This window comes from Ochotona princeps, chromosome 17 (assembly GCF_030435755.1).
Source record: "Ochotona princeps isolate mOchPri1 chromosome 17, mOchPri1.hap1, whole genome shotgun sequence".
Lineage (NCBI taxonomy): Eukaryota > Metazoa > Chordata > Mammalia > Lagomorpha > Ochotonidae > Ochotona > Ochotona princeps.
The window spans coordinates 39,480,933-39,501,494 of record NC_080848.1 but is presented as its reverse complement, the minus strand read 5'-3'; the positions used below and the strand labels follow the sequence as shown (position 1 = coordinate 39,501,494).

Here is a 20,562-nt window from a genome sequence, read left to right as displayed (position 1 = left end):
CGAGGAACAGCGCTGGCACTGGGAAAAGCCAGCACCCAAGACAGAGCCAGCCCTGGGTGTCCCTGGGTCGCGGCATGGCCAAGTCAGGGTGCCACGCCGGTGGAGTTTTCTGAGACTCCCCTGGAGGAATCTACTACGAGACCACCAACTCCCCCCGCCTCCGGACTCTGGGGACAGGAGAGCCACCCGGGGGTGTTGCGGGAGAAGCCGCTGGCGTGCTGGTGCTCCAAGGCCCTGGAGAAGCCGTGCGCACCAGAGCGCGGTGCTAGGAGGGGTGCCCAGGCTGCAGGTGCCTGTGGAGTCGCTCCAAGAGCTCCCAGGACGAGCACACGACCTCCCTCCCACGGCGTCTCGCTGGCGCCCTCTCCTGAAGGTTGAGCATCATGCCAGCCTGCTCTATTCCTCGGAGAGATGAACTGAAAAGCGAGGTTTGCACCTGCTGGGTCACTCTCCGATGGTCCAAAACAGCCTGGGCTGGACCAAGACCTGAAGCCAGGAACTCACCTGCCGCCTCCCAGGGTGGCTGCCTCAGCAGGAAGCTTGGCTGCCGGTTGGGTCGCCTCTGCCTCTGTCTGCTCATGTGAGCTTCTTTGGTACAGGCCTTTCAAGCTACTGTTCCTCCACTCCCTCTCTAGTTTCTCGATGGTTTGGCAAGAACATCATTAGCGAGTGGGGACCATGTGGCCCGCAGGGGCGGCCTCAGCTTTGTTTCTCGGGGGCTGGCAGGTTGCCCCCAGGTCCACATCACACCTTTCAGTGTGTTCATTTGCTTTGGTTTGGAGATAGAAGTGGCTCTAACCTTTTATTATTATTATTATTTAATCTACAACTATTTCTGTGTCCAGTTTTTCATCACACTCCTCTGTTTCCAGCAGGTTGCTCATTTTCCTCCCAGAGGTCCTGCTGACCCAACAGCCAGTCTAGACAGATGTCACCCATGTGTATCTTAGACCTCCTGCATTTAAACTATTTCTCTGTTCGTGATCTCAGGTGTCCCCCTTCTTTTTCCTGTGAGATCCTGTGCCTCTCTGGGCTGCAGGTCCCTCCACATCTGTGGTCCTGCAGTGTCCCTAGGTGGGGGGCAGGCATCTGTTAGCCCCCCAGCCGCCTCAGCAGGTGCCAGCCCGTCACCCAGCCCAAGTGTACTGAAGGACAGACTTACACGGAGACTGCAAATGGCGGTTCCCAGAGGGCTGCACCAGAACCCACCTGGCTCCACTGTGCTTACTAAAATCCAGATCTCCAGGCCCATCCTACCAACTGAATTTTCACATCTGGAGTAAGGGCTGAAATCTGCATCTTACCAGTCTTAATGTCTGTTGTTTTTAAGATGTACTGATTGAAAGGCAGATTATTTTAGAGAAAGAGAGACAGAGAGTGAGTCTTCCATCTGCTGGTTCACTCCCCAAGTGGCTGCAATGCCAGAGCTGAGTCGATCCGAAGCTGAGAGCTGGGAGCTTCCCCCCAGGTCTCCCACATGGCTGCAGGGACCCAAAGCCTCCGGCCTGAGCTGGTCTAAAGCCAAGAGCTGGGAAGTCAGTCCACATCTCCTGTGTGGGTGCTAGATTCGAAGGTAGGGCCAGCATTGTGGGTTTAGCTGGCATTGCAGGCAGTAGCTAAACCCACAATGCTGGCCCTGCCTTCGAATCTCCTTAGGGGGAAAAAAAACTTGACAAGTATTATTATTAATATTTTTTAATTGGAGAGGTAGATATACAAAGAGAAGAAGATACAGAGAGAAAGATCTCCGGTGTGCTGGTCCACTCCCTTTGTGGCCCCAATGGCTGGAGCTGAGCCGATCCGAAGCCAGGATCTAGGAGCTTCTTCCAGGTCTCCCACACAGGTGAAGGCGAGGATTGAGCCGGTAGGCTATCCTTCCCAGCCCAACAGGCATCATTTCTAAACCTACATCCAATAAGTGCAAAGCAAAGCATACAGCAGAACACGCCCGACTGGGAGTTCCAGGGGGACAGGAGGAGAGGGTACTGAGCCATGGAAAAATCCTGGAAGAAGGTGTTGGGAACTGAGAAAGTCTGTAAGGGGAAGGAGGAGGCAGGGTGGGCTCATGCCAGGGAACCTGACAGAAGCAGAGGCCAGGCAGCGAAACACTCCAGGGCGTCATGGGGACGGGGTGGGCTCTGATGGACCCACGCCCAGACCAAAGGGGCGTCGGCAGAGAGAGCAGAGCGTGGAGAGGTCAATGTCAGGCGTCTAGGGCTTCTGCACAACTTGGATTAGGTTTCTGAACCTCAATGGCTCGTTCAGAAAAAAGGAAAAAAAAAATTGCTTTTCAGACCAAAGAAACATATCCACAGAGAACATGCAGCCGACCCCTGACCCAACTCCACCCACGCAACCAAGTTCCAACACGGATGAACACAAAATATGTGATTTATTGTCAATTTCTGCAAAGACACATTTAAGCAACAAAATATACATTTGTCAACCTTTTAGAATTTGTTTTATACATTAACAAATACAATGTGCTACCCTAGCAATAAATTAAATGTACACTATTTACATTACATCGACAGTAGGGGTTGTGGGGGGATGCCTACAGATGGCCTCCGCGTGGGCACAGAGGGAGGAAAGCCAAGCTGACGGGGTCACCATCACTCCCAAGCCGCAGGGCTCTGCCCCATCCCACAGAGGCAGGTGGCAGACGGCGGGCCCCGGGGACCTGGGACAGTTGGCACACATGCTAAGGGGTGGGCAGAGGGTTCCCCCTTCCAAGCAGAAAGGTTAAAAATACAAAGACAATGGCAAATCATGTCCGGACTGAGGCACAGGACCGAACCCCAGGGCCCTGCAGCTTTTCACCTCCCTGGGGTTTGTCTCTTTCTGCCCAAGGGGTGTGGGCCTGGCAGGGCTGGTGGTGAACCAGGAACCGGCCTTGGAGAAGGATGCCCTTGCCACCAGCCAGCCAGCCAGCAGCGGAGATTTGGCCTTGCTAAGCGGTAGCTGGAGGCCGTGGGGGGCTTTGGAGGGGCATCGGGCTCAGCCAGTTAGCTTGGTCCCTGCTGCTTTCTGATAACTTAGACACGAACATGAAAGTAAATGGGCTTGGGCCCGGTGGCGTGGCCTAGCGGCTAAAGTCCTCGCCTTGAAAGCCCCGGGATCCCATATGGGCGCCGGTTCTAATCCCGGCAGCTCCACTTCCCATCCAGCTCCCTGCTTGTGGCCTGGGAAAGCAGTCGAGGATGGCCCAAAGCTTTGGGACCCTGCACCCGTGTGGGAGACCTGGAAGAGGTTCCTGGTTCCCGGCATCGGATCGGCGCAGCACCGGCCCGTTGCGGCTCACTTGGGGAGCGAAACATTGGATGGAAGATCTTCCTCTCTGTCTCTCCTCCTCTCTGTATATCCGGCTTTCCAATAATAATGAAATCTTTAAAAAAAAAAAAAAGAAAGTAAATGGGCTGGCACCTTACAGGGCTGGGGAAGCGAGAGACACATAAGCTCTTGTTGCCTGAACCCAGGCAGTGAACGCGTGAGTGGATGAGTCGGCGAGAAAGCAAGTGGGTTCTTTGACCACTTCCCTCGTGGACTTATGCAAAGGGAAGCCAAGGCCAGAGAACGGCACCTTTGCCCCCACCCACGCAACGCCTCCCAGGAACCCTCCCTCTCCCTAAGCTTGCTCGGCTCAGGCTGAGTCCCAAACCGAAGGCCCTCTCTGAAAAACTCCTCCTGGCAAAAAAAAAAAAAAAGAAAGAAAGGAAAAAGAAAGGAAAAAAGCAGGCACAGAGGCCCCTCCTGCCACCCTCCTCCCTGTCCCAGCATCCTCCCAGCCAGGGCGCGAGCCACCAGCTCCACCAGCTGCCCCAAATCCTAGGGACCCCAGGACATGCTGTCAGCCAGGGCAGTAGCACAGGCATAAACCCCCGGGTTGTGGGTCATTTCCCCTCCATGGAATTGAGGCTTCTCGGCTGGGTGATGACGTGGTTGGGTGACAACACGCTAAGGGCGTGGACCCACATGACATTCCAGAAACATCACCTTTATCACCTTCCAACCCTAGCCCAGACGCACCTTCCGGTGCAGGCTCCCGTCTCCAGCTTCTCCGAGCGTGTCTAACCTCAGCGTGGCCGCAGGCACCATGTTGTGGCTTCCCCCACGTGCAGGCGGCCCTCGCAGGGGTCATCACAGCAGCAGGGGCATCTCCTGGCTGACTCTGGCCAGCAGGGCAAGGCCTGGGCAAATCTTTGACCCCAGGGCTGGGTGCCATCATGGACCACAGCGGGACCACAGCAGGCGGCAGGAGGGTGGGGTCCAGAGCGTGGAGGGCACTGCCCTCTAGGACTGCCTGCTCCGCAGCCTGTCATGACACAGCAGCATGGGGGGACCGGGTTCATCCATGTTCTACACCCCCTAGTCTGGGCACTGGGCCCCTGGGTGAAGTTACAGGGTGGGTTGCCTGGAGGGGGTGAGATGACTGAAGGAGGTGGGTGCCCAGAGCAGCCCAGAGCACCCCAAAAGCAAACCAGATCTGCAGCCCCCATCGCAGCACTATTCAGGAATACACCTGGGCCTTTCAACTCCACCGGGCACAACCAGTGCTAAGGGGTAGTAGAGGATACAGGACAGCGTGGGGACAACCTGGAAACCTCAGAGGACCCCAGATCATGAAGAGACTTGGTGCCACCACCAAGCAGCTGTAAATCCACACCACCCAAAGAGGCCAGTGAGACAGAACTGCTTGGAACGAACACAGCTGGAAAGACCCAGATCCTTGAGAAACCCCGCCACCAGGAGGCTCCCATCTCACTCCCAGCAGGAGGCGCCACCGCAATGCTGGCACACCTGCTCAGCCGTCTTGACGAAATGCACCTTCCCCACCAGCAAGCTGGTTTCCGAAAAGCCCAAGGCAGAGGCCATTCAGCCACAGACTGGATCCAACAATTTCCATGTGAGCAGGGACACCACCAGCTCTGCTCCCAATGCTTGGGCTAAGAAGCCCTTCCCTGCCCCTAAACTCTCCCACATCAACACCCGGGCTGAGTGTGTATCCAGGCCCACAGCTGCAGCGGGGAGAGGTGTGGCAGGGATGAACATGTGCAGCGTAGGTGGCGGCATACCCTCCCCCCCACAGGCGGCGAGGGCCCCCCCAGATCCACGTGATCCCGACCAGACCTGCCTCGCCTTCTCATCCGGTAGGTGGGATGAACTAACCAAGCCCTTCTGCAACTCTCCCTGCCCTGTACATCAGCCGGCGGAGACCGGGGCTGCAGCCGAGCTCCCAGGCCCAGCACACACCCAGGTACTGGTGCAGCCTGGTCTATTCTCCCTGAGTTCCTTCTCGCTCCAGGTCTATCAACCCTCTGTGAGAAAAACATCTGCTCGATGGCAGAGATGACCAGGGGCAGCAGCAGCAGGTGGAGACCGTGCCTGGGCAAGACTGGGAGCTCCCCGCAGCAGGCAAGGACACGCCAGCTCTGCCCCAAGCCCTGCTCCAGGCCATTGGCCTGCACCTGCAGGTGAGGGACAAGTCCTTAGCTGAGAGGCAGATGCATTTTCTGGAACTCCAGGGAACACAGGAGGGACATGGCTCGTTGTTATCAGGACAACCTTGAAATGCTCCTGGGAGAACAACCCCTCCACTCCCACAGAATGCATCCGCAGGGATGAAGACCCCTGCCCACCACGGCAAGGCAGGCATTGCCTTGTGCCCACCCCTCATCCAGGACACAGAACCCTACTGTTGGCCTCTGCTCCGCCTCCCCTGCTACCTCTGATACGGATGAGCTCCCCACCCTCTGGCTGAGCCTCCAGGCCCCCGACCCCACCTTGCCCAACTCTTTTTCCTCTGCTGACAGAATAAGATGACAAACGACCTAGACGGATATTGTCCTGGGAGGCCCTGCGCCTGGGGAGCCCCAAGGAATGAGGCCTTGTCAGGGGCACAGGAAAGTGCTGGCGGGCTGTGCTGGCGAAGGGCCATGGCCGGGTAGGGACACAGGGAACAAGACGGCTAGTCTGGTAGCCAGACCGCCAGGGAGGTAGAGGGTCTGTATTGAGTGGAGTCGCAGACGGCACCCCCAAACTGCTGCACCAGGAGCCTTCCCTGCAAAGACAAAAGGAGGGAGATGAGGACAATGAGGTTCCCATGCACAGAGCCCATGAAGCCTGAACTTGGGCTCTGCCCACAGAAGCACAGGATGCCACGCAGGGGCTGGAGGAGAAGGCCCATACTTCCACTGCATCCTGTACTCTGCCCAAGTTGGCTCCAGAGTGGGCTCAGCTGTGGCCACCCGATGTTTGCAACTGTGGCTCAGACAGGTGCATGCCCAGGAGGAGCGGGCTGGGGCCTGGCCAGCAGGAGCCCAGGCCTAGATGGCGACAAGGGAACTGGGGAACTGGGGCCACCCTCAGGCAGAAGCCACTTGTCCCTTGTCAGGGGCCAAAGGCAGGTGCCACCCTGGATCTGCCCCTCACAGTGGTCCCCCCAGCTCTAAGCATGGGGGTCGCTGGAGCCTCGGCCAGGGACGAGGACAGAAGGGGCAGCAAGGGGGCATCCCAGGAGCCCCTTTCTGGAGGTCCTGGGCCACTTCCCTGACTGCAGCCAGATCCCACCGGTGGAAGGGACACCTGTGCAGTGGGTCTGCCCCCATGCCATCAGGCAGCCCACTCTGCCAGTACCCGAGGCCACCGGGCCCTTCTTCCCCATCCACATTGAGGCTACTGTGTGCACCTGCCCACCGGCAGGGTGTCTCCAGCCACTCTGCACCCTGTCCCCCAGCTGCCACAGGACACTCTGTCCACCCACCTCGGACAGGCGAAGGACTCTCTCTCCCATTAGTGACCCTGTTCCAGAAAAATCCACAAGAGAGTTATGAGCACCCAGAAAGCACCACGCCTCCCACGGCAGCCTCTGTGCCCCCACCTCTCATCAACACTCAGGTGGGCTCACCAACACCCAGAAGCCAACAGTGCAAGACTCAGACCCTGGCAGGGCCACGTCCAAGGGTGTGGCCGTAATGTAGGATGTGCCATCCCACCCCCAGGCAAATGCCTGCACCACGTGGGACCCCTCAGCCACCCCAGGTCTGACCAGGGCTCTCTTCTTCCTGCCTCCCAATGTGCTGTCTCAGGGCCCGGCAGATCAGAGCCCAGTTTTGGGGGAAGGAGTAGAATGCAGGCATAGGAGGTCGATGGCGTGCCGTCCATCCTCGGGCCCCATATCCTTACCGCACTGGAGCTGGCATGGCTGAGCTTATCAAAGCGGAATTTCAGGTTGGATCTTGGGGAGTTTCTGCTTTTGGCATCTGGGGAAAGAAGAATGCCAGGACAGGCTAAGAGGGATCTGCCAGGAATGGGGAGCAGGCAGGAGGCGCCCCACTCGTCAGAGCTTAAACATTTCTCACCATTGGATGTAGGCCATTTCTTAAATCGAAGTCACCTAGGCTTACGAGTAAGTTATAGTCCACAAAAGTAAAAATTCCTAAACTTCATCACTTCCTAATTGTTTCATTTTGCTTTTCGCTTTCATTTAAGAGGCAGAGAAAGAGAGAGCTCCCACCTGCTGGTTCATTCCCAATGGCTGGGGCTGGGCTGGCTCTCCCTCAGGGGTGGCACGGACCACACAAGCCATCACCACTGCCTCCCAGGGGCTACATTAGCAGGAAGCACAGGTCAGGAGGCAGAGCCAGGCACTTCACCGCTAGATCGAACGCCTCTGCTTATTTTACTACGTATGACCACTGGACTGTTGTCCATGTTCCCACAGCTGCCTGTGCCCGGGACAAGAACACCATGCAATGCTAGCTGCCGCACATACCTCCCCCAGTTCCACCTGCAGAGCCATCAGCAGCGAGAGATGGACCAGGATGGGCCATGACCATGGAAACCAGCAAATACCACTCATCGGGCCTTGGTTCCATGTCTCATAATCTAGACTTCAGAAACTATTGGGGGAAACAATGTTGTAGATTACACTTGAAGGTGCGTCAGCAGCCGTCATGCCATGAATAGCACAAAAGCGTGGGGTGAGCAGTCCTCCGGTGTGTAAAGGCTAACAGCCAAGAGGTGGCTGAAGCTGCCAAATGAATGAAATTCTCTCACCACTGGGTGTTGGGTGCTCGGAGCAGAGAGGGTGTGGCCCAGCAGTTTAGACACCTGCTGGGGACGCCCACATCAGAGTGCCTGGAGCCCATCGCTGCTTCGAGCTGCTAACTCCAGCTTCCTGCCATCACAGATGCTGAGGGCAGCAGGTAACAGTTCCAGAAACAGAGTGCCAGCCACCCACCCGGATTGAGTCCCTGGCTCTTGGTTTCAGCCGTGGCCATCGTGGGCATCTGGGGAGCGAGTCAGCAAATGAGAGCTCCCCCTCCTCGGCCTCTCAAATAAACAAAAAGAGTAAGATGCTCACGGACATAAAAGACACCAGCCTACATTCATGCTGGAACTATTTGCTCCTCACGTGCAGTTGATAAAGCTGATCAGCAGCTATCAATCAAAGCGTTTTGTGAAAATCAGACTAATAGGGTTTAGGGGGCAGAGAACGCTCTGTCGCTGGCTCAGTGGCACCGCGCCCACCCATAGCAGGCCCCAGCTGTGGATGCAGGTTCCAGATCCGTGCCTGCCCCCTGCTGGCAGGCAGAGACCAGGGTCTTGACTCCCAACACCCACAACCCCTGCAGACTGTGCCCATCACCCCAGGGGCCACTAGATGGCGCTAGGGAGGGGGGGGAAGGCTGGTCCTCCCCCTACACGGGGCAGGTGCCTCCTCCTCTGCGGTTCTGTGGGGGGCCACAGAGGCACCTGTGATGCTGGAACCCACCCCCTCCACCATGGCCTGCATTCTGGCCCACACTTCTCCCCAGGCCTTTCCACAGGTTGTTCCCTCTTCCTAGAGTTTGGCCTGTATCACCAGGACCATGAGAAGGGGGTCCTGGCTCATTTTTGGGGTGCAGAGGACCACCCCAGTTCCTCCTCTACCACATGCCCTCTGGCAAATCATTCACCAAACCGCTGACCACATGCAGTTTCCCCATTCACAAGCAGAAGGCAAGAACCCGAGTCTCTTGTGATTGACAGATGGAGGACAAGACCAACGCCCTGGAGCTGAAGCCAACCCCACCTGCCCAGGGTAACTGCCTGCCATCAGGGGTCAGGGCCCCACCTCACCCTCCTGACCACTAGACACCACTGACCCGTGGGACTCCGGCTCATAATGATGGGAATGGCGGCTGACCCCAGGCTGGGGCTCTCGCTGCTCGGGGACGGGCTGTAGACAAACACCTCCTGCTTGAAGGGCGAGGCTGTGGATGGCTGGCTGCTCTGGGGAGAAGGGGCTGGGTGAGCGAAACCAGTCCAGCTACAGCGGCCCCACGGGATGGCTGTGTCCGGGCAGGTCCGTGAGAGGTCCCCTTTCCACCCCACCAGCCCAGGGCGACCCCTGCCATCCTGCCCACACCCCTCAGTCTTGTGCCCACACCCTTCAATCTGGTGCCTGTGGCTCAGGGAAGAGAGGGCACCTCTCCCAACCATGGGCATCAACGGCTAAGCAGCCACCTGTTGCTCCCACCCTGCGCAGGCTGTCTCCATGCCCGGGGGCCCACCTACCCCACTGTCGCACTCCTCCAGGGCCTCGCCCTCGCCCGCAGCGCTGCTGAAGCTGCTGGTGCTGGAGGACGAGCGGGAGATGCTGGCCCGGCCATTCTCCTTCAACTTGACAAAGGGCCTGTGGGAGCGGAAGCCGGGCCCACAGTCACCCACTGAGACCCCAGGCCCTCCCCGCGCCCTGGGGCAGACAGCAGAGCAGGCCCAGTACAGGGCCGCCCTCCAGCCTGGGTGTTTCAGAGAGCTCTGGAGTCCAGAGCCGCTTAGTCCCAGCTGGGCTGGTGGCAGCTCGGTCCAGGCCACAAAACGGCTGCAGCCGTCTGCCCCTGCCCTCTTACTTCTCTTTGTTGGGGCAGATTTCTGGAGAGCTGGGGTTGGAGGAGGTCTCAGACTTAATCTCCTGAGAAGAATGTCCGCCGTCCGGGGTCTTAGGGGTGCTGGAGGAGCTGTCGCTGGGGAAACACGAATGAGCAGTGAGGTCAAAGCACCAGACCCCAAGCCCCTTAGACCCACACCCAGGACCTGGTGGCCATCCATGGGTCACAGCGCCCCCTTCTGGAGCAAGCCACAGGGACTTCCTTTCCTGCCAGAGCAGCAGATGGGGAAGGGGGGGATGGTGGTCTCGAAAAAAGCGGCAGCTCTGAAGTCAGGAGTCCGGGTTCTGGCTTGTCACTGTGCTGCCCATGCCTCCTAACCCTCACCACGCAGGCCACCCCTCCCAGCAGCGCTGCAGAACAGGGCAGCCACCCAAGGAAGGAGCGCAGGCTCCACACAGAAAGGAGACAATGACATCTGCCCTGCAGCAGGCGACCACTCCACACACATGGACTCTTGGGCAGTGCCAGGAAGGCCACCCCCATGAGTCAGGGGGTGCTGCAGTAAGATCCCCCTGGACCCATGGGATGAGGCGGCTCTGGCACTACCACTGGAGAAGGAAGCTCCCAGATCCCGTAGGATACACTTAGGCCAGGGGTCCAAGTGCTTCCTCCTCGTGTAATTTATCAAAGAGCACTGCCCAGTCCCTTGTCCTGCATGCCACTCAGCTCAGGGCATGGGGACCATAGCCCAGGGTCAAAGACTGTGAGCTTCTAGAGGGTGGGTGTGTTGCTATCATAGCCCTTATCAATGTGCCCACATCTCATTCAAACTTACGAACAAATGGGCTCACCAATTAAAGCATCAGAAAGTAACCAGCCAGAACAGGCGAAAACAGACTGCAACATGGGCAGCTGCCTTCCAAAACAGGCCTAGAACATTCTAGAAAGCCAAAGGAAGGCTCCATGCCTGGCAGGCTCTGGGAAGGCTTCTGAAACTGGGGGCATATGAGCATGTGCTGGGGAATGAGGCAAAGAAAAGCTTTGCTCCTTGCTGGGGGCAAACGCCACGGGGGCAGCTTTAGAAACTCCAGGCAGAAACTGGCCAAGTGGGCCTGGGTGGACAAAGAACTGAGTGAGTGGCAAGTGCCTAGAGTTGAGGCTGGGATGTGGCGCTCCTGGGGCTGGTGTGGGACAGCCATGGCATGGGAGAGCTGACAGAACCCTCAGTTGGGCTGGAGCCGGGGGGGGCCCTGATAGTTACCATCGCGTCCGGCCATCCCCGGGACCCTCAGAGCCCGTGTGCAGGCGCGGGAAGAGCCCCGAGCGTCGCTTGATGGGGCTCCGTGACTGGTTCTTTGCTGTTGCTGCCACCACTGGAGGCTGCCAAGGAAATGACCAGATTGAGTGTCTCCGCCCCAACCCCTCCCTTCATCCCTGGTCTACAGATGGCTCCCAGCCTGGAAGGGACCCCCGAAACAGCATGAGAGCTAGGATAACTGGGGGTAACCCCACAGGGGCTAAGAACCAAGGCCCCACCACACACAGTCACTTCCCAGCCCAGGTCAGACTCCAGCAGAGATGGAACTGGGGGTGCAGACCTGGCCCATCCAGAAAGCCAGGCTGATTCAGGACCACAAAACCACAAAGCCCTTGGAGTGGCCTGGCTCCTTGGAAGAGAACGGGAGGACCACAGAGGCCAGGAGATGTTGGCAAGGTCACCCAGCAGGCCACTGGCAGCACGAGGACCAGCCCCAGGGTTCCTACAGTGGAATGAGTGAGAAGGGCGGCCACCCACAAGGCCAGGCCCACAGGCACTGACAAGTGGGGGTCACCGGCTGGAAGGTGTCTGCTGCTCACCATCACCCGGCTTCACGGTGCGGAGGTGATGGGGACAGCAGGGTGGTGGCAATTCAGGAAGGAGAGACGGGACACTGCTGCCCCTCTTTGCAACCTGCCAGACTGCAACCTGGGCCCCAGCCATGACCCTGCAACCTGGGGCAAAACTCCCTGCGCCCCGGCTTCCCTCTGGTTCAGAATACTGTTCTCCTTTCAGGACCTCCCAGGAGGAGCAAGGAAATGGTTCTGGAATTATCTGGTGACCGTAAAGAACCATGTGAGGCAAGTCAGAACAGAAATGGTTACCAGGGGACAAGGCCAAAGCCACTTTGCTCCGAACAAGGATCAGTCGGCCAGACCCTCCTCCTCGCACATACTCCAGGTCAGGCAGACCTCCACTCACATCCAGCCCCATGGCAGAGCCGGGGGCCCCAGGCCGCAAGTTACTGAACCCCTCAGGTTGCCCGTTTCCTCCCACAGGATCACCCACTTGGGCAGCTCTCTCGGGAGCAGGGAGGAGCTGGTGTCCAACAGGCTGCATTGGCTACACCTGCTGTGACCAAACACACAACACTGGTGTCCCTCAAGGCCAGAGGCAGTGGGGAGGAGGAGGAGGAGGGAGGGCAGGATGGCGCTGCAGCCTTGGCCTCCAGGAAGCTCAGAGGACAGGACAAGCGGGTGCCCAGCCCTGGCCTGGGTATCGCCTACAATGCAGGCCTCACAAACACCATTTTCACAGATCAGTGGCCGGGCTCCCTGCAGGCAGCCACGGTTGTTCTAGTCCAAGGCTGGGAGGGACTCTCTCTGTACCCTGAGAGTTAGTGCCAGGGGGCTTACCATACTCACCGAGAAGGTGGTCTTGGTGACCTCCATGTTGTTGTGGGTGATGCCCCCGCTGAGGCTGCCTGGGATGCCCCCACCATGCAGCTTCCTCTGGCTGCCTACCATGGTTTCCATGGAGTGGCTGCGCACGCGGATGGCCCTCTGGGGAGAGATGACCAGGGCCAGGATGACAGCCCTGCCCTGTGTGGAGCCTGTACACGCAGGTACTGGCCCACGGAAGGACACACACACACACACACACACACACACACACACACCATCACTACAGCCTGCAGGGTGTTCATCCTCTATCCCATGAGCATGGCCAGAGACAGTGCTCAGATCCATGGACATGGATTAAGGTCTGTAAAAATAGATTCAAGTCAGAGTTACACAGAGACAGGAAGAGTCAGAGAAAGATCTCTCCTCTGGTTTACACCCTTCAATGCCTGCAACAACTAGAGTCGAGTCAGTCCAAAGCCGGGAGCTTCTTCCAGGTTTCCCACCTGGACGCAAGGGGCCCAGGCACTTGGGCCATCTTCCACTGTTTCTCCAGGCACATTAGCAGGAAACTGGATCTTAAGTGGAGAAGGCACCCATATGGGACTCCAGCATTGCAAGTGGCAGCTTAACCTGCATAGCCACAGCACCGGCGCTAACGGTCATATTCTCATCTTACAGGGGAGGCTTGGATAAGCCCAGCAAACCTGTGCAACACTGGTCCAGGACCAACACCTTTCTCACCTGTACACTCCAGGTGGGATCGTGATGGAGATTAAACAGTCAGGTGCCTGAGCTTCAACTTTTTTTCCAGAAAGTTCTGCTGCCTTCTCTGTGTGTACACTGGACTCCCCTCTGCCGCCTTCCTAGAGCATGCTCCATGCAATGCAGATTGCACATGCCTGCAGGGAGCCTGGCCAGGCGCCCCCCCCATCCGTGCACCGAATCACATGTCCCACTTGTGCTCACGGCAACAAGATGCGCCTCTACCACATGCCTCTAGCTGGGCATGGCTGCTGGAAGGAGGGACCGCTCGCTCTGGCTGGGCACAGGGACAGGGTCGTGCTGCCTTACCCCAGGACAGTGGGGTCTGTCCCCTGGGTGGGACCCTGAGCCTGCAGTGGGACGGTCACGGGGGGCAAGTGCTACTCGGCCCTTAGCAGCTCCCCATGGAGGATGGTTCAAAGCTCCAGGCATCTTCAAAGACAGCATTGAAGTCCTGGGGAGAGGAGTCATCGTCTCTGGTGACCCCCAAATCCTTACATCACCCTGAGTGATCTTGGTGGAGCCCATGCAGATATTACAGCTTCCTGTCCCTGAAGGGGGCTGTGGGATTCCCCCAGGGTCCCTATCAGGCTGCAGCTCCAGGGGTTGCACCACTCCAGATAGGGTGCCTTGGGTCATGCAGAGCCCTTGCCGCCACTAGGGGGCAGGTCAGACCAACACATCACCCTCCAGGCCCTGGGAAGCCGGCAGACATGGACCCACACAAACCCCCTAGCTGCCAGGGCTGGCTGGGTGGCCTCCTCCTCTCTCCATTTACCACTGGAGGGACAGAAGCAGACCTTGGCAGAGTGTGAGGACCAGGCGGCACAGCCCAGGGCCAGGTGGTTCCACCTCTGAGCAGAAAAAGGATGCTTGTTCCCTACCCCACCCCCAGCAGGCAGGCAGTGCCCCTAGACCACAAGCTTCTCCAGCTATAAAAATATTTGAATCAAAAAAAAAAAAGTCACTTTCAAAATGCATTGTGAAAGGGGCAGTGCCGTATCAGCATCATCTCAGTGGGTGGAGCCTCGCCGAGGCCCCTCCTCAGGCCCAGCCCACTCTCCTGGGTATGGCATCTCATGGCCTCCCCTCTCCTGGCTGGGCTCCCGGGTCCCTCCCCGGCCTTCTTCTCCATCTCGTATCATGTTCCCCCCACCCATCCCTCCGGCTCATCCCGGCTGTCACTGTCCATGCCCAGGAATCCTGGGCGAGCCTGAACAGGCAGCCCAGAGCTGCCAACCTCCCAACCTCCAGAGAAATCCTGGCAGCTGGCTCCAGCTCAGGCCACCATGGCCCAGCCCTTGCTGGTGGCAAGAGGCCAACCGCAGCCCTGGCCCAGGCTTCCGTGGGCGGGGGGCTTCCCTGAGTCGGACACTGCCCTCTGTGGGCGTCAAAGGCAGACCCGGACTTAACTTGGCCTCCTGGCTGAGCTGGGACCATTACCAAGTTTTATTTTCCTCCTAGGTAAAACTACCCTTGTGATTGTCAGCACCAGATGTATGAATGATTATATTCAAACAACTTGGACTTTGGCCCTAAGAACAGCCTTGCCTCGGGGTGCTGAGGCCACCATGAGGCGCACAGGAACGTGTGTGTTAACCTCCCATCTACACAGCAACACTGACCAGGGACACTGCTGAGCTGCTGTGGCAGCCCCAGCACCCCACAGTTTTGCAGGCATGACTTCAACCCGTGAGAAGCCCTAGTCCTCACCTCCCGAGAACACCCCAGCTCAGGGATACTAAAGACTGTGCCAAGGCCAGGCTCATAGTACACTGGGGTTTTGATTGGATATCATTAAGGGCTCACACTCCCCTTTCTGAATCATACCTGCCTGTACCACACCTGGGTTGCAATTAGCTTGCTCCCACCCAAGGAGAAGGGTCCCAAGCAGGTCTGACCCCACGTGAGTAAGGGGCAGCTGCTTCAAATCCCATGCTGAGTGCAAGCGCTGTGTGCAGCACCCAGCCAGCACAGGACAAGGGCCCCAGCTCTGCCCCCAGGCCACTGCAGCAGCTGCCCAGACCCCCTCCTGAATGCTTCCCGGGACAGAGAGCTCACTGCTCCTCTCAGTAGCTCTTTTGCAAAGCCAAAAGAGAATGGCCCCGTAGCTGGTCAGTGTGTCACTGGCCCAGCCAGGTCCTCCAGTGCCAGGCCAGCTGAGCAGTCATCACAGACCCTCCCAAACACAACACCTTAGCTGCTGAAGATCCTCTGGCCTTGCATCCTGCCTACTGCCCACCTGCCCTGGGCTCCCGACCACAGAGGGAAGCCGATGGAATCAGTCACAACCCTGCCCTGCCACTCCATCTCCCGGGCCAGCAAAGGATGATCCAGGGCCGAGGAGGAGTGTGGAGACACTGCTGGCTGCACGCCAGCCCCTGGCACTCCTGATGGCCATGGCCTTTGGCTGGCACTGGGCTCTAGGGTTGGGAGCCCAGTGACCTCGGGGCCACTTCCTTTCTCTGCCTACTCCCCACCCCTGTCATGCCTGTGTCCGTACCTTGAAAGACTCCAGGAATCCCCCATGGCCTCCGTTCTCAAACTTGTCCTCCTCAGGGCCCAGCCCCAACATGGCCTGGGTGTGCGTGTGCAGCTCATCATGAAGGTTGTCCAGGAGCGCCGCCCTCGTCCGGTCCTAGGCAGGGGGAGTGGAGGAGTTGGCACCAAAGGCGAGCAGGAGCCTGGGCCTTATGGGCTCCGGACACCTAACCAGGGCTACCCACCTTCCAGCTATGAGACACGACAAGGAAGGTGCACCCCCCATGTCCAAGCCCTGCTATCACTCCTCTGTCCCTCCTCTGAGCCCTCCTGTGGCACACCCCCTCCCCGCCACAGTGCCCTCTTCTACCCCTCCTCTTCTGCCCTGAGCTCTTGTGCGCTCTGCTCCAGGTATGCATCCAGGGGCAGGGAGCGCCAATTGACAGAGACGAGCGTGAGCCACTTCCAGCGGGCACCTCCAGGAGCTGCCAGACCCCTCAGGGCCAAGTAATGCCCAGCCCCCAATGCATGCCAACGTCCCAGCTGGGACTAACCCTTTCCACACTCACTTCCTAGTAAAAGGTTCATCAGGAGGCTTCCCTGGAGCCACCCTCCTGCCCACCAGGTGGCAGCAGTGAGCCTCCTCCGTTCAGGCCTGACCCTCACCACCGCCCAGGACTGGCACACTGTACTACCACCACCCCCACCCCAACCCCCGCCCACCAGCCTGGGACACACAGCAGGTGCTCAGCAGATGACTGGGGAATGGTGAACCAGGTGGTTTCCATAAGAAGAAAGAGGTGAGGCCTGGGGAGTAGGGGGACAAAGACAGAGCTCCCCAGCTTGAACAGCACCCCAATAAGAGGCTGACCAGCTGGAGAGGCCGAGGGATGCTCACCTCCAGCTTGGCAAACTTGTCTGACTTGCAGCAGGCATTCTCAGCATTCGTGAGCTTGGTCAGAAGAAACTCCCTAAACTCCGGGCCCTGGAACAGACCAGAGGTGACCAGGTCTCTCCCAGCCTTGGCAGATGCCACCTGGGAATGGACAAGCCAGACAGGGCCCTGGGCAGGACCCCAGCAGGATCCCTTCTGACACTGCATTGAGCCACTGCACCAAGTTGAGAAGCCACTCCCCTGCCTGGGACCTGACCATCCTCCCCACCTCTCCAATGGCCTCCAGTCATGGGGCCTCTCCTGCCTGCCCAGGCTCCAGGCTGAGCACGGTTTCACAATCCTTCCTTTGGCAACGAGACACTTGGGCCCCTGGGCTGGGCCAGACAGACAGCATGAGGGCAGCTGGGAGGAGACCTCCCCCTTAACCTGGCCAAGCACCTCTCTAAAACTCCCAGCCCCAATTCTACATGCTCCCACTGCTGCCACAGAACCCTGCAAGGCTTAAATCTTGGACGTGCGGGGCAGAAAGAGGAGAGTCTCACCTTCTGGAAGACAGGCGGGCTGGGCAGAGGCGGGCCAAAGGCAGGGACGTCTTCCCGGGCAGTGACAGACACCTGAATGGAACACAGAATCGCACGTGGGTGCAGGTTGGGAGGGAGGGGTAGCAGGGCTTTCGGGGGGGGGCCTCTGGGGAACTGTGTCACTGCTAACCTGATCATCTTCTGCCTCCTCCCCTCCCCAAAACACACACACCCATCCAAGAGTTCAGCAGGTGCAGGCCCTCAGGCCCCGGCCCAGGAGTGGAGCAGGTGGCAGAGCCCTCTCCATGTTTACCTTGGCCTTCCTGGAGGCCACAGGTAAGTGGAGCAAGATGAACAGACACAAGCTGAGAAGTAGCCTAGGAGTCACTGACGACACACTGCAAGGCCGGGGCAGGGGGCACTCCATACCCCGGGCAGTGCGGATGCAAGGCCTGGGAAAGACATCATAGTCATTACTATCCCTGTGTACCTGGCAAGCAAATGGATGCAATAGCCCAGGGCAGTCCCAGCCACACCAGTGAGAGGCACAGACAGAACCTGGGGAGAAGGGGAGTCGAGACTGCACAGGCTCCTCACCCACGCAGGGGGAATGGCGAAGCCAGGGGCCTGGCATTGGGAGGCTGGTCCTCACCCAGGCTCCAAGTTGCAGAAGCTCCAGGGCCCAGGCTGGAGGGGTGGGGGGATGAGGGGACATGAAGGCCCTGGATGGGGTGTAAGTCCCCAGAACAGCAGTGATATGACAGTTCCTCTATCCCCTCGCTGCAAGGTGCCCTGGTTTCACCTGCTCCCAGGTACTGGGAGACCGAGACGCCAACCCCTCCCTTCCCCCAGCGAGTGGCCGCTGTTGATGGCCGTGGGGCCCTGGCATGCTGCCAGCCCTCAGCCTGGGAAGGAGGGCAGATGCAGAGTCTGCCAGCCCGGGTGAGCAGGCAGCTGGGAGCCACGCCAAGGAAAAGCCCTGCCAGGGTCCGCAGGGGGAGGCAGCGGAGAGCCTGGGTCGACGCAGGCTTCCGCTCCCCGAGCACAGCGCTGTCTGCCTGTCCCAATTTGCAGTGCCGAGTCAGGACACACTGAGGTCAGGCACACGTCATCTCGGGCAGGGTTTCAGCTGCAGAACCCATCCCCCCCTCCCCCAGTGACTGGTGGCCCACGTCAGGAATTCCAGTCATCGGGAGCAGGACCCTGGGAGGGCACAGGGGGACTGCCACCGGTGGCACTTGGGACAAAGGACGGAGGCCAGGCCAGTTGCTCCCCTCCCCCACAGTGTGTCTCTGCTGATGGCTGAAGGGACGTTCCAGCTGTCCTTCAGTGCACCTGCGTCCCCCAGCCAGGCAGCCGGGCGTGGAACCACCGAAGCAGTTCCCCCTCACCATCCCCCATACCCCCTGAGCCCATTCCAACAAGGCAGCCAGGCTCGGGGGTCCCCTCCTCTTGGGGATGTTTGGGTTGCTTTTGGAAACAGAGGTTGCCTGCAGACAACCCCACCTTCCTGCTTTGCAAACTGAACAAGGCCTTAGGAAAGGACAGCAGGTGCATTCAAAATGGGCACGGAAGACAGAAGGGAGCGGAACATGGAGGACAATGTCCCCTTGCACAAGAGTGGCCTGGGTGGGGACAGAGTAGTGGGGATTAAATCCCTCCCTGAAAGAACAGCCCGAGCCTGGCAGCCGGCACACCTGCAGCGAGGACCCCAGGCTGCACAGCAGAAACTCCACTGGCTCTGCGGCCTGGCGCCTCGCGTGACGTCAGCTGGCAGTTGGATTTGCTCATTTCTGAAATGGAGCTAAGGAGACCTGGCCTCCCTGGGGCCTTGCTAGCCTCGGCTGCCAAGGCCCAGCAGAGCCCCTGGCAGCAGCAAGCATTTTTTCCTGCTGACCGTGCCTTGAAAAGGGCACCTGAGGCAGTTTTCCCAAGCCACTTCACATGACATCACATTTGCACACATGTGCACAGACGCACACACATACACATATCTATGCATGCCCAGGCACTCTTGTTGTGCACACCCTTTCTAAGCTTCTTCCTTCCTCTCCCACAGCATATCCTGGCTGGAAGGAACTCACAGGTCCTTGACTCAAACTTTATAGTTTCAAAGAAACCAAGATCCAGAGGAGAAAGGATTTGGCCCTGGATCCCACAGCAGTCACAGGGGGACAAGGACCAGAGCCTGAGGCTGCCAAGCCACCTCTGGGGCCCCACCCTGCATCTTCCACCCGCTCCCTACCCTTTCCCCATTTTTGATTGCTCGACTTCCCCAGGGGAAGCTTCCAGATGCCTCGCTCAGCCCCTGGGGAAGCCCCACCCTCCTGTGTCTCAGCCTCCCAAGCCTGCAGGGGTCAGCGAAAATCCTGCATTCAACTGTCCACCCTGGAGATCTAACCAGTCCCCCTTTATAGTCTGCACGTTACATGGTCTGCTGCTAGGGGCATGGACAGAGAGCGCTCTGGACAGTGCCGGTCCTGGACCCAGTCACAGGCCTTGCCCTCCGACCTGGATGCCTGTTGGGCAGGTGGAGTGCAAGCTCAAGGTCCCACAGCCTGGTAACTCCACATCACCATGGACCTCCCTGCTCCTCACCGCCTCTCAGGATGAGGCTCAGCCCTGGACCACAGACTGCAACTTGGGAGACCAGGAAGAAGCTCAGGGCATCACAGCCGCAGCAGGGGATCAGAGCCTCGGGGGTCCCTCATCCTCTCGGCTCAGCCCTCAGGAGAGTGGGAAAGCCAGTTCTCAGAGGTCTAGTTCCTGGGGAAGTGAAAGTACTCAACGTGGTTTGCCTTGCAGACCATCCTTACAGGTGACCCTAAGGGTCTGAGAGCCCTGCACCCTCACAGCCCAGGATGACCCCTGCCACCAGCTGCTGAAAGAACCACTTGGTAACTGGCTGCCAGTGCTGCTGTCCCTCCCCTGAGGTTAGAAGGACCTGAAGGCCACTTCAGGTCACGGCTCCCCTGGCCCTACCCCAGCCCAGTGCTCTGCACACAGCAGGTACAGAACCACCTCACACACCGTATTCATCTCCATCAAAGCAGGTGACCCCCATGGCCATCGGGGACACGCCCACACCACAGCCACTCAAACCTTTCCTCTAGGAAAACGGCCACACAGAGAAACTGGCTCCCTTCAGCAGGGGGGAGCCGGTTTTTGCCCTCTAAGTCCCATATTTGACTTTCAGAGTCGATATAAATGTCAAGCTCAATATCTCCAGATTGGCCCTCGTCGCCCAAGGACATCCCAGCATCACACTGCAGCCGTCAGGAGGGGCCCTCGAGGGGCATCCAGCACACCATGGTTGCCTCATCCCCGTCATGTCTGCTCACCACCCAGGGAACAGTATCCTTGCCTCCCT

At 58.7% G+C, this 20,562-nt stretch overlaps 1 protein-coding gene across 7 annotated transcripts in view; it reads right to left on the bottom strand.

Annotated features, from left to right (window-relative positions):
• Positions 1–5,843: 5,843 nt before the first annotated feature.
• The window catches only part of RAP1GAP2 (RAP1 GTPase activating protein 2), a 171,573-nt gene continuing 156,854 nt past the window's right edge, over positions 5,844–20,562 (bottom strand). For all 7 annotated transcript variants that reach the window (XM_058676118.1, XM_058676122.1, XM_058676120.1 and 4 more), the window contains 11 exons: positions 17,214–17,285; positions 16,675–16,761; positions 15,799–15,933; positions 12,555–12,692; positions 11,134–11,252; positions 9,894–10,007; positions 9,559–9,676; positions 9,147–9,273; positions 7,183–7,259; positions 6,761–6,798; positions 5,844–6,058 (listed from right to left, as the gene is read on the bottom strand). In XM_058676118.1, the coding sequence (XP_058532101.1) occupies positions 6,790–6,798; positions 7,183–7,259; positions 9,147–9,273; positions 9,559–9,676; positions 9,894–10,007; positions 11,134–11,252; positions 12,555–12,692; positions 15,799–15,933; positions 16,675–16,761; positions 17,214–17,285 (996 nt within the window). In that variant the 3' untranslated portion in view covers positions 5,844–6,058; positions 6,761–6,789. The remainder of the gene's footprint in view (positions 6,059–6,760; positions 6,799–7,182; positions 7,260–9,146; positions 9,274–9,558; positions 9,677–9,893; positions 10,008–11,133; positions 11,253–12,554; positions 12,693–15,798; positions 15,934–16,674; positions 16,762–17,213; positions 17,286–20,562) is intronic.